This window comes from Coturnix japonica, chromosome 5, assembly GCF_054131305.1.
Source record: "Coturnix japonica strain WE chromosome 5, WE-NBRP24, whole genome shotgun sequence".
Classification (NCBI taxonomy): domain Eukaryota; kingdom Metazoa; phylum Chordata; class Aves; order Galliformes; family Phasianidae; genus Coturnix; species Coturnix japonica.
In genome coordinates this window covers 39,495,702-39,507,859 of record NC_140667.1, presented here as the reverse complement: position 1 = coordinate 39,507,859, position 12,158 = coordinate 39,495,702, and the positions used below count along the sequence as shown (strand labels likewise).

General features: G+C 40.1%; 1 protein-coding gene across 2 annotated transcripts in view; it reads left to right on the top strand.

Annotated features, from left to right (window-relative positions):
* Positions 1-12,158, top strand: part of STON2 (stonin 2) — a 67,648-nt gene that overhangs the window by 18,465 nt on the left and 37,025 nt on the right. For both annotated transcript variants that reach the window (XM_015865117.3, XM_015865118.3), the window contains exon 4: positions 3,706-3,903. In XM_015865117.3, coding sequence (XP_015720603.1) covers positions 3,706-3,903 — 198 coding nt within the window. The remainder of the gene's footprint in view (positions 1-3,705; positions 3,904-12,158) is intronic.

Below are 12,158 nucleotides of genomic sequence, written 5' to 3'. Positions count from 1 at the left end.
CTGTCTGTCTGTCTCTCTGCACTGAAGCATCTGTTCAGCTGATTGGACAGTTACCCAGAGCAACAGCCAGGCTGCATGGAAACACATTTTGAAAATGGCTTATAAAATAAGTGCCCCGAGAGCAGAGGACAGGTCCTGGGGGAGGAATGTGCTACTTCCTGACCTCAATGCTGTGATGTTGCTGCACAGGTTCCTCAGAAGGTGAACATTTATGCCAGGGTGCTCACCATCTAAAAAGGCACTAATTTAAAAGACAGCAGCCACGTGATTGTTATTCTGTAGGTAGTATGCTTAAAAGAAATGTAAGATGTAATGCTGGACCCTTGTTGTTCTGGCAAAAGTGACAGTGTTATCAAGGGAGCAGAAACTAGGAGCACTGATAGCAAGAAACAGTGCTGAGAGCAAGGATGAAGAATATAGAAAGTAGAAGAAAAGTTAAAATGTGAAGTACAGAAATTAAAAGAACATAATTTCCACTGTAAGGCTCACACTGTCTTCATTTATGATGTTTCTGTAAACCTTCCTACCATTTTCAGGCAGAGTAAATGCTTAGCAAAATCCTTCTTTCAGCATATTTCTGCCTTTCAGGTTCATGCATAAACACATGGCAGCTGCAAAATCACGTGGCTTTCTTCCTGGGAAACAGTAGCTCTTGAGTGAGGCCATAGAAATATTTAGTCAAAGAAATGATGCATTGTGCTCTTCTTTCTTACACATCTCCCTTTTGCTGGGAGAAAAAAAAAAAGAAAAAAAGTCTTATTTTCCTCATAATTATCATCTAGCTAGTCAGCCTCATCAGACTCACACAGCGAAAATGAAAACTGGGATTCTAGAATCACCCAAATGTTCCTATCACAACCATTACATAATCAACAAATGATCACAGCCAGCTGGTGACAAACATTTGCATTTGTTCTACAGCGGGCCTTCAGCTGGCAATCTCATATTCTATCGGTGTTAGCTGCAGTCTTGAATTCAATTAGGTATTTGGCAAAGCACCAAAATTAGAGCAAGGCAAGATCTGTCAGTCATCTCCTCCATCCCCCCCCCCCCACACTCCTTCCCAAGAGCTTTGTCTCCATGGTTTTAAATTGCACAAGCTGGGCTTGCAGAATGTCCCTTGAGAGACTGTCCCACAGTAAGGCACATCTCAATCGTTTTGTGCTGTTCTGTCTGAAAATGGAAAGTACATGCAACACAAGATCAGCAACTGAAAACTAGACAAACTGTTGCTGTCCTAAAATCAAGAAAATCTAAGATTCTGTGTAGAATTGATAGGAAGGGAAACGGCATTGATGCTAACAATTTTTATTGGAATACAGTGCGAAGGTCAAGGAGTACATTCTCAATGCATCAAAAAGAAACAAATGCTTAAATCTTCTGATTAGTAGATTAGTACTGAAAGCCAAGACAGTGTATTAGGAACAAATGAATCAAAAAAAGTAAAATGCAAACAGAAGGAAACATTTATCACTTTAGGAAACAATGATGTAATTTTTTGTATGCAGTGGCATTTGTCATTTAGTGGCAGTTCTGGCACTGGTCTTTCAACAATAACAGAGTTATGAAAATTGCTGCAACCTCTTCATCAACTAACATTGGCTGAATTCCAAGTTAATGCGAAAAACACCTACACCATTTAGGAATTGTTTCAGCACTTGAATAGGCTGGAGAGCAGCAGGAACATTGAAGAGAAGCCTAAACATATGGATATTTACTTCAGCTTATCTCACTTTCTGAGATTGATAGTTGTTTGATTCAGTGTGGCGAAAATTTTTCCAGTTCCAAGTTCAGGAACCCAGGACAATGGTAGGTGGAAGTTGGCTGTAGTAAGGTTCTAAAGAATGTCTGTTACAGAAAGGCTCTCTGTGGCTGCTATTTCCCTAAATAAAATTCACTTTCTTGGGGGGGAGGGGGAGGAAAGAAGTCTTCTTCCAAAGTGGTTCAACTCACCTGGAGTGAAATTAATATATCTGCAATGATGTTCAAGTTGGTCTCCTTCATTAGGCAACAAATTAACAAAAAGATTGTTATTATTATGTAAGTAAATGGATTATCAAATTTTATATGCATCTGATATATTAAATTTTAAAAAATAAAAAAGTAAAAATTAAATACGACTGCAAATATACATCTAAGATTCTTTTTATAAAACTTATTCTAAAAAATAAGATGATTCTTGCTACTGGTTTGCATATTCAGATCAGAATTTAATCTTGTCTTCTGGGTCCGCGTGGAGCATTCTGTCTGTCAAAGCCACTTCAGGTGAAGTTTTGGGGCTGACTCTTTACATATCTCAAAGGTTGTTTAACAGAAGGGCTGAGGCACTGTCAGACTGTAGTCATGTTCTTGGCACTTCTTCACATATGTCAGCAGTGCGGGATGGAGAAGTGGAGATTTTTTGGTTATGTTGCTGCAACATAACTGTCAATACGTGTGATAAGGAGATAGATCTCCTAACTCTCAGATCCTCTTCTGCTACTCAGAAGCAGCTCAGCACATAGGATCACAGCCATACAAATACAAATAGGTTACTGATTGCTTACCTGAGGGTAATAGCACAGATACATAAAATACACTTGCACTTCTGAGCTGGTAAGCCTACAAGCACTGTTTGGATAGTCTCTCCATGCAGACAGCAAATGTACATTAACATAAGAAGATGGTGTCCCATCACACCATTTTTACAGATTAGAGAGAGAGAAATCCTCTGTAACATTAATTTGCCATTTTCTTCCAAAGCATTTTTCAGGCTGGTTCTATATTACATGCTGAGATGCAAACGTATGTATCACTTATTTCTGTAAATGCTGTTTTGGAATGCACTTTCATCTTGTTAATTTAAAAGATAAACATAAATTTACTAACTTAGAGAACAGTTACTATGCTGAGATTAAAATAGAATTTCTCTCTGTCAATGCACTTTTCCTAAGTTTCCTTTTTCATTTTTTACTCCTCACTGAAGTCATCCATTGTTTCTAACATCTGAGTGATATGATGGGCAGATAGTTCACAAAACACATTCATAGCATTGGACATATACATTTGTTTAATCAACATGAGATGATGGTTAAGCATAGCTCACTGTTTGAAGTGTAACTTCTGGCAAGTGAGTAGAATGAGATTTTGGCCTAAACTGAACAGATATTTTATGAAGTTAATTCAGAACAGAGCACTTCATTCTGCATATTCAGAAAACAAAAGCCATTTCTAATTCACATCAAAAGGTTTTTCTAGTTTTATATGCTAGTCCCATGTGGGACTTTCCTAAGTAGTCTTTCTTAAGATGACTACTACATTTGAGCATGTGTCACTGATGCAGATGCTTAACTAAATATAATAAAACCACTTGATACTCTTAAGAACTCCACTGGGTTACACAACACAGGTACTCAAATGTTTTCAGCAGAGACAGAAACATGAAATCTAACTGCTCAGTAACACTGCTGCTTCTATTGTGCTTAAACAACAGGAAAGCCAGCAGCTGCCAGCAGTATGGAGTGCAGGGCACAGAATGGAAGGTAACAGTGCCAGGTGCTAGTTAAGTTGCTGTGTGTTGTTAAAAAATAACCATGTTGCTGCAGTTGTTGGAATTTATATTTACAGTGCCTCAGTAGGGTCCTGTAGCGTACGTCTGGAATAGCTGTCATTTACCTCTGGGTGACTGCCCCGCAAATCTCACTGGTGACTGTTTCCTGTGCCCAGTGTCTCCACCAAAGGCACCCAGCTGGACTTCCCCCTCCTCCAGCTCTTTGGAGAGGCGAGCCCATGCATCAGAAAGCAGCTGGACAACCAACTCAGAGGATGCCAGCAGCCCCAGCATTGCTCCCTCCTACACAGATCTGCAATCAATTAATACTGAGGACCTGACAAGTGGTGGAACATCTGCAGCAGATTCAGCTGGTAAGAGGAAAGCCCTCAAGTTTTTCTGTCTCAGTATTTTTGATGTCACTTAAACACTGTTCTCAGAAGTAGGATGCAGGGAATGGATCCAAAGCAGAAGAAGCTCAAGGATTAGGCAGACTAATATCTTTTTTCTAGTCCAGTTCCCAAGTAAGCACACCTGGAATGACACACCCATGCTTTGTGCAGACTCCCAGGGCAATTCCTGGAGCTCTTGCAAGCACCTGCAATACCTTGGAAGGTATCCAGCCCACTCTGAGGAAGGCAGTGGATTCCCAGTCTGATGAAAACTGATTTGCTTCTGCCATAATAGCTCAGACATGTCAGGTATTTAATAAAGTGTATTTCTCTCAGGTGGTGAATTTAACAATGTGTTGAGAGAATGGATTTCCTGAACCTCACTGAGGTTTGTTCTCTTTGTAAGATGCACAAGATCACCTGAATATGATATTATTTGATGGACATTGAGGCAGGTGTATTTTATTTAAGACCAAAACAGGCCCCATAGCCTTTATCTTTATGTGTGTCTTTATGTAAGTTGTTAACTCAGAGATACCTGGGAAAGATGGAAGTGACCTGAGCAATCCCAAACTGGGAGTTTACACTCACTGGAGGGGGTGGTGCAGAAAGCCTCCAATGGATGGAGTGAGGGTAAGATTAATGATTTCCTGTAAAGACAATGGGTTTTACAGTAGCAAATGTAAATACTGTATGAGCAGATCTGGAAGCAAGGATTTGCTATTCAGTCATAGTGCATCTGGAAAATGGTGTGCTTTACAGTGCTTGGGAGTTGTATTTGCTGCTAGTGAAGGGGCCTGTTGCTTCAGAGCTTCCTACCATGCACTTCTATGTTGCTCAGCTTGGATCAAAAAGCATTGAAAGGAGCAGGAACTTGTGGCATTTGTGCTGTGCTCTGTGAGATAAGTAACACAGGACATCTCTGTTACTGATACAATTGAAGTATTTATTCATTCTGAAATGGATGTCTGCCTTCATTTTCAAAAAAGGCCAAATGTCTACATGTAAGCAGAGCAAAGGGGTGTCTGTCTTGTAGATGTGATATGAAATCTGAAAGCCTTGAGACCTCTTCTGAGGTTCTGCATAAATACCTCACCAATAAGTGGTTTGAATTAAAAGTGTCTCCCTTATTCAGCTTGCCTTGGATTTCTGCAGGTCACTGTACTTCTCTAAAATAATTTTGATTAAGTGTTGGTTTAATTAAAAAATAAATCTTATAAATAAAATATATGCGTATATAATGAAATAGATGAGATCAATTCTATATTATTCCGTATTTAATAGAACAATATTCTATATAAGTAAAAGTTTTACGTATAGTTACATAATAATATCAGTACATGATATATATGTATTCAATGTGTATCTACATGTCTATAGTTCTATAAATATACATGCATACAATTATCACAGAAATATATATATAGGACATATGTGTATGATATAGACAGATACATTACATATCTATCTATCTACCTGTAGGCAAATAGATGTAGACATATACATGCATAGCCTTGTTGATTTGTCATATATATTTTAGGTGCTTTGTTGTCAGATCTGTTATAGTTTCTGTTCTGATTTGTATCTAAGGAGAGCTGCAAACGCTGGTTTGCTGTTGACAGTTCAGTTTGCTGGCCAGTTGCACTTTCTGGCATTCTCCTAAAACTCAAGGGCTATTGGGACTATGAGAGAATTACAGTGTTGTTTTCTAAAAACATCTGCATGTTTGGAGATACAAGGTTGCACATGTGACCCATAGCTGCTCAAAATTCAGGAAGTTAATAAATAACACAAGGAATTAACTTTTAGAGTTTTATTATTTCCAAAATAAACTGCATATTTTGAGGGGATTCTGCTGCTTTGTTTTTAAAACTTGGAGAAGATGATTCTGAAAAGCTCAGCTCTGGCTATTTCTTGGAAGTAGTGGAAAGTAAGAACTAACTGCAGCACTGAATTTTCAAACCTTGCCCTTTGTCTTTTATGCATTAGTTCTCATACAAATATTGTTTCTGTGACTTTGGCCAGCGAAGTACAGAGTCCTGATACAATAATTGCAAGGGATGATGTTCTGTAAGTTTCAAACCAGCAAATTTGAACAGATTGTATAGCTGTGCAATTTGTTTGCATTGGATGTCAGAAAAAAGCTACAAGCATTATTATAAGCTCTGAAGATGATGAACGTTAATAACTAGAGCAAAGGGGAAAATAGAGAATGCTGACGGTTACTCACTTCTGCCTAGAAATGTACTTCAGCAATGCTGTATAACTATTAACCAGCATGTTCTGGTGTCCAAATTGCAAACACGGAACAAATTTTGTATGGGAGAGCCTGCCAGGGCCTGCTGCAGGGACTGCATGGAGGAGTATCAAACTCTGCCTTCAGGGAGGAGGGGAACAACAACATGAAGAGGAGATGGAACCCAAAACATTCTTGTCCTTGTACAGTGCCAGAAGCAGGACTTTTTCTTCCAGGCATCATCCACCAGTAGCAATTTAGAAGTTCTGTAATCCAGTCTTAGTCCAGTATTTTTTCTCAAGGCATTTCTAACTTATTTAATGTATATGTGAGGTAGAACTATAAAGCTAGATAATTCAAGGGGAGAGAGAAACTGTGGTCCCAAATCAGACCTGTGTACTGGAAATCAGTTCTTCTTTAACCTTCAGTGCCTTCTTTAAAGAACCCAGATATCTCTGTCTTCTACAGAGGTGTCAAATCCTCATCCCTGTTTTGCATTGGAGGAATGAGGGGCTTGGTTGTGCAAGCTGGCCTGTTGTGAAGTCTTCTTCTTACAGTCACATGGCAGACTTGTTTATGAAACAGGCATGAAGATTGCTAGTGTAAGCAGTAGACCAGCAAGAGAGATAGGATCACTGCCTTAGTCCCTAATTATGGCAAGAAGGAGAGGCACAGGAAGTCCATCAGCAGAAGGTAGAAATTTTAGAATGAAAAAAGAACAGGTACCACAATAAACCAAAGCATATTTGTATCTATTCAGTAGAGAGAATTATAAAACTGGCTTGGTCTGCAGCCATCTGGCATTAATGTTAGAAGAGAGGACTATGATATCATTATGTCCGTCTAATCTGACCTCCTGCATATCTCAGGCCAAGGAACCTCACCCAGTCTTTTCTGCACCCAGATCATAATGACAGCAAGTATCTCTGTAGTATTTTTCTGATTAACATCAACTGCAGTAAAACTTGGAGCTGTTCAACTGTCCTTTGTGATTTTAGCATGCAATTTTTTAAGTTTCAAAAAAAGATTGTCCTAGTGATGAAACGTAAAACAGAATTGAGATGTCAGTGAGCTCAGTTCTGCCAACTCTTGTGACCTCAGCTGATGCTGTCCCCTAACCTAAAAGGTTCGGTATCTGCCTTTTCTCTGCCCTGTAATATAACCCTGATTAGTTATCTTCTCTATTTCCCTGCCTTTTGAAGAAGAATGGCTTCAGCTGCTGTAGGGCTATCAGCTTCTTGCTTTTTCTTCAGGAATGATGAGGACTTTCACAATAGGGGAGGAGAGGATAAAGCAGTGCTCTCATAGGAAGAAAAGAGAAGAAAGCTCAGAAGTTCCTACTTACTCCTACTAGACTGTGTTTTATCCTGCCTGATTCTGTGAATTAGTCTGGCCTCTTTTGCACTCCCAAAAACATCAGGTTTCAGGCAGGAAGGAGGCAAAATACAAAAGGAGAGAGTGATGGTTATAAAGAACTGGGTCTGATTTTCCCTATTGTATAGGAATGTTTCAATTAAAAACATTTTTCTAGAAATAAATAAATATATGTATGAACATAAACATATTTAGAGAGTGTTATTCTTCTGTCTAATTGAGTGGGTTTTTTTTTTTGCCTGTTCATAAGTGTAGTTTCAGTTCTGATCTGTGTTGTTGGCCCTGTGCTGCAAACAGCATCTCCTAGATGAGGTAAACATGTTGGTGTGATAAGTCAGAGGAGTTCAGACAGAGCTTTTACAGATGAGCAGGATGTTTCAGTTTGAAGCATAATTGGAGATGGAATATTTGCATGTTATACAGGACATACTGTAGGATGACTGTTGATGTGTACCTCTGCTTGAACACTTCCACTTCTAAGCTGGTCTAGGCTTGATCAAACCAAATACTTTTGGAGCACAGATGTGACATGAATCTTGCAGAATGACCTTGTTCATTTGCTGTTAGAAGCAATTTGGGATTAATTGTCCTTATTTTTGGCAGATGAGACCAAAATCCTAATCTTTAAATAAAGAAAATAATAATAAAATATAATAAATAAATTTACTTTTTCTAATGCAGATGGGTCTATCTTTGGTCTAGAAAATCAGTTGTCAGAAGACTCTTAGGCTTAGCTGCAACAAACTAACTCTTTTAAAACTAGGTTCCATCACTTTTTCATCTTTTCACTTTTTCACTACCAAGCCTTATACAGTATTGCAGTCTGATTTTCAGTGTGTATGGGAACTGTAGAGTCACGGCCTGAACCACTGATTGATCACCTGAGGTACGGACTGAGTCAACCACAGGAGCACAGGTGAAGGCAATTCACCTGTGTGAGCAGAAGGAGTGGAGCCTGGCTGCACCTCTCCTAGAACCCATTTAAGGGCTGGCTGCCACTAGGGAAGTATCTCTTTCTGGAGATCCCTTCTTTTGGAGTTTTCTATTATGAGCCTAGGACACTGGTGAGCATTTCATTTTTTTAGTGTCTTTTTCCACAATAATCTTTCTAACTATAAGCCTGTAAAATACCGTCCTAACCACACCTCTCTTCTAACTGTACATTTGTTAATTGTACACAGCGTTATTGTATTCCAGTATCATTTTTACCCCTTACAAATATAGTCACTGTGTATGCTGTTCTCCAGTTTTGTGGTACCATACCCATCTGAACTGATTTTTTAAAAATCCTTGGTAAAAATGCTGTAATTGCATTTGTCAGTTCTGTTGGAGTTTGGGGATGATACATATCATGCCTCCTGATCCAAGTAATTTCTTTAAAATATTTTCTTACCTCGTTAGCATTAATTTTCATTTCCACTCCCTCCTTCTAATTATCTATCCTGCCTCTTGCGCTCTTATCACTACATTCTGCATCATCATTTGCATTAAAGAATAGTGGCCAAGTATTCATTAGCTTTGGTGTAATGTCTTAACTGGCTTTGTAGATGTGCACACAAGGAAGCGTGCTGGTACCTGAAAGAGGAGTAACTTGTTGCACTCACTGTGAGACCTTGTGGGTGCAGCTGCCTGTAGTAATCTTCTAGTTGGTGGAAATCTTTGTGTAGGTAGGATTTGAGAAGGTAAGTGGCTGTAATAGACACCTTTTGGCTCTAGCATGAGGTTTTGTTGATAGTTTTAAAAAATGCAGTAATGGAATGGCAATTACAAAATGCACTATTTCCTGACACCCTAAGGCAGGTTTGGGGGCTGTGGAATAATTTAGAGTATGATCAATGTAAACTTGGATAAGTTAACACATAGGTGTCTTCAGTGCTCTGTACCAAAGTAAGAAGTGTAGGATAGAGGCTGGTGGCTCCTAACAAAGGGTCTCATCATGTAAAATGGACATGCTAAAATAGGTGGCTCTTTTGATTGTTATCTGAGCTGCAGATAAGGTGTAAGCTTAGACTTGCCACTTTCCTGGGTTTCACATTGTGTTAAAGTGGGCCTTTAAAAGTTCTGATTTTCTGGCGCACTCTGCGAAGACAGCAGCTCTACACAGTAATGCTGATATGTGCATAGGGAGCACAGTAACTTTGACTGTGTGTTCAGGCTGATCTGATAGATCTGTGTCTTTTGAAAAACTGGGGTATGCTTTGTGTAGTCATTAATTGCAAAGGCCTGTTAGTGTTTAAAGGTGTGTAAAGGTGAATGTGGTGCTGAGATATTTCCTGTCAAGAACGTGTACACGTGGTAAGACTGTTGGTTTTGAATGAAAGGAAATAAATTCATATTCTTGCATGAGCACCAGCAATATTCTTGATTCTCTTCAGCAAAACCTGCAGCCAGGTCCTTCTCCAGAAAAACCCAGCCAAAACGTGCAAAGAGTACAAATATTTTCCATATGGTTGTGCCCATTCTATTCTACCTCCACTTAAGCATGTTTGTATGCTTTATGGTAGGTATGAATCTCTGGGAGGGACCTGAACAGAACAGAGCGTGGCACATAGGGCCCAGAGAGTGATCTGGGTGCGGGGTTTGGCCAGTGGAACAGACAGTTGGAGGGCATTTGCTGATTTGAGGCAGCAGCTGGCATGCCAGCTTCATTGCCTCTCTGCCCTTCTCGGCTATGGGCCTTTGCCTGCGGCACAGTGAGCTGGTTCCTGAAGTGGGACATGAGCTCCACCCAGGGTGCTGTGCTATGCCTCACTGATGGCAGGCCCTTCTCTAGTCAAGCAGAATTAGGATTTGGGTGGGAAAGTTTACATAAAAGAAATAGAGAGGGGCTTTACTGGAGACTTTGCTTTAATGAACCCATCACTCCTCCTCCCCCCAGACTGATTTGTTTGTTCAGGCTTGGTTGCCTCCAGCAACACATTATTAGTGTGAACTATGGGGTATCCTGGGAGACCTGCAAGATTCTCTGCAACCTTTTGAATTCTTAGTCTCCAAGGAGGGGGAAACAAAAAGGGCATTTCACTCCATTGACGCAGTTGTGTGTACATTGTTTCCCCTTTTTGAATGCTGGAGTGTCTCTCCAGCAAATGCTGTAACTGGACTCTAAAATCTTCATTGTGCTTCTTCAACTTAGTCAGTACAATATCTGTTTCTTGGTAAAGCCACGAACATGCGCTGCATTAAAGACCATATTTATGATGAGGCAATCTGCTATGATTAGGTGGGAAGGCTTAAGCAGGGCTATGCAGTTGTTATCTCTGTTCACAGAGGTCAGTCATTGCTGACGGTAAACTTCAGGCTTTGTGGGTATGTCTGACCTTAAAGCAAATACAGATTGCGTCACTTGTGAGCAGCTTTCTGTTTGATTTAGCATGGCTACTAAAGCAGTGAAGACACAGGGACAGGAGTTTGCAGCACAGTATGTACTCAGAGCACTGTTAAGGTTATACATCTATGCCTAAACCTGTGCTACTGTGAATTCTTCAGATATAAGCAAGTGCTATGAGAACCTCCCCATTATGTCATCAAATCCCATTGGTACACTTTCCATCTTTCCTCAGTTTGAAATTACGGGATCCAATGACTTTTCTCAGAAATCTGCTTGAGCTCCTTAGGCTGCCTTGTGTCCTAGACCTGCCTGTCTGTCATAAGATAGTTCAGGCATCATGAAAACTATTTGATTTCCTAATTAGTCACATATGTGTTGAGAGACAAACAGTGTCAGGTGAACTGAGCTGCTGTAAAGGTCGAGGTGGGTTAGCTAAGGGGGGTCCATTCTCCATCAGTTAAGGCATTGGTACCAGATGGCATCTCATAACAGTGAAGAGAGAGATGAAAGGCATCTAACAGTGATGTGGTGGTGAGGGGCCTCTAGGAAAGGCAAGTGTGTTGTGGAAATGCAGAGAAAGTATCTTCAGTGTCATCTGCTTTCACCATGCAGTTCACTTAGCAAGAAACTTAGGTGCTGAAGAGCTGTACAGTTTCTTCTTTGTTCTCACATGAAAGTTTTGTGCATTTTGCAAGAGCCGCAGTGAGGGACACTGAGCACAGCAGGATTCCAAAGGCTGTCCTGAAGAACTGTGTCCACACAACGAAACAGGTTTGTCTCATTCCTCTGAGCAGCCCAATGGCTGACACACTAAACAGGTGTGAAGAGAGACTGAGTTTCACCTGAACCAGCAGCTCCATGTCTGCTAGATGAAAAGAAAATCAAGTCAGTTGGAGGAAGTCATCCCATCTAATGAGGCACTTTTTAGTGAAGGAAGACTCTTGACACTTAACTCATTGCTTGCTGGGGTTTGCTGCTTAGGAGATCTGAAGTCAAACAGCATGTGATTGGGCTCTTCCCAGAAACTCAGCTCCAGCTGTTCTTTGTTTATTTTTCTAGGGAATAAATGAGAAGCAGGGATATATGAAGACAGAGCTGTATAGGCCATAGTTTTCTGTCTTCATCTGAGTTCTTTTTTACTGTATTAAGAATGAAATGATCTTAATCCACATCTTCATCAGACAGTGGATGGGCTGAAGTTTCAGAATAACTCTCAAGCCTCGTATCTCTTTTCTGAAGAGAAAAGGGAGCCTGCAAAGGCTTCCTGATGAAAGACAGTTCTGTTTCAGGTGCTATCAT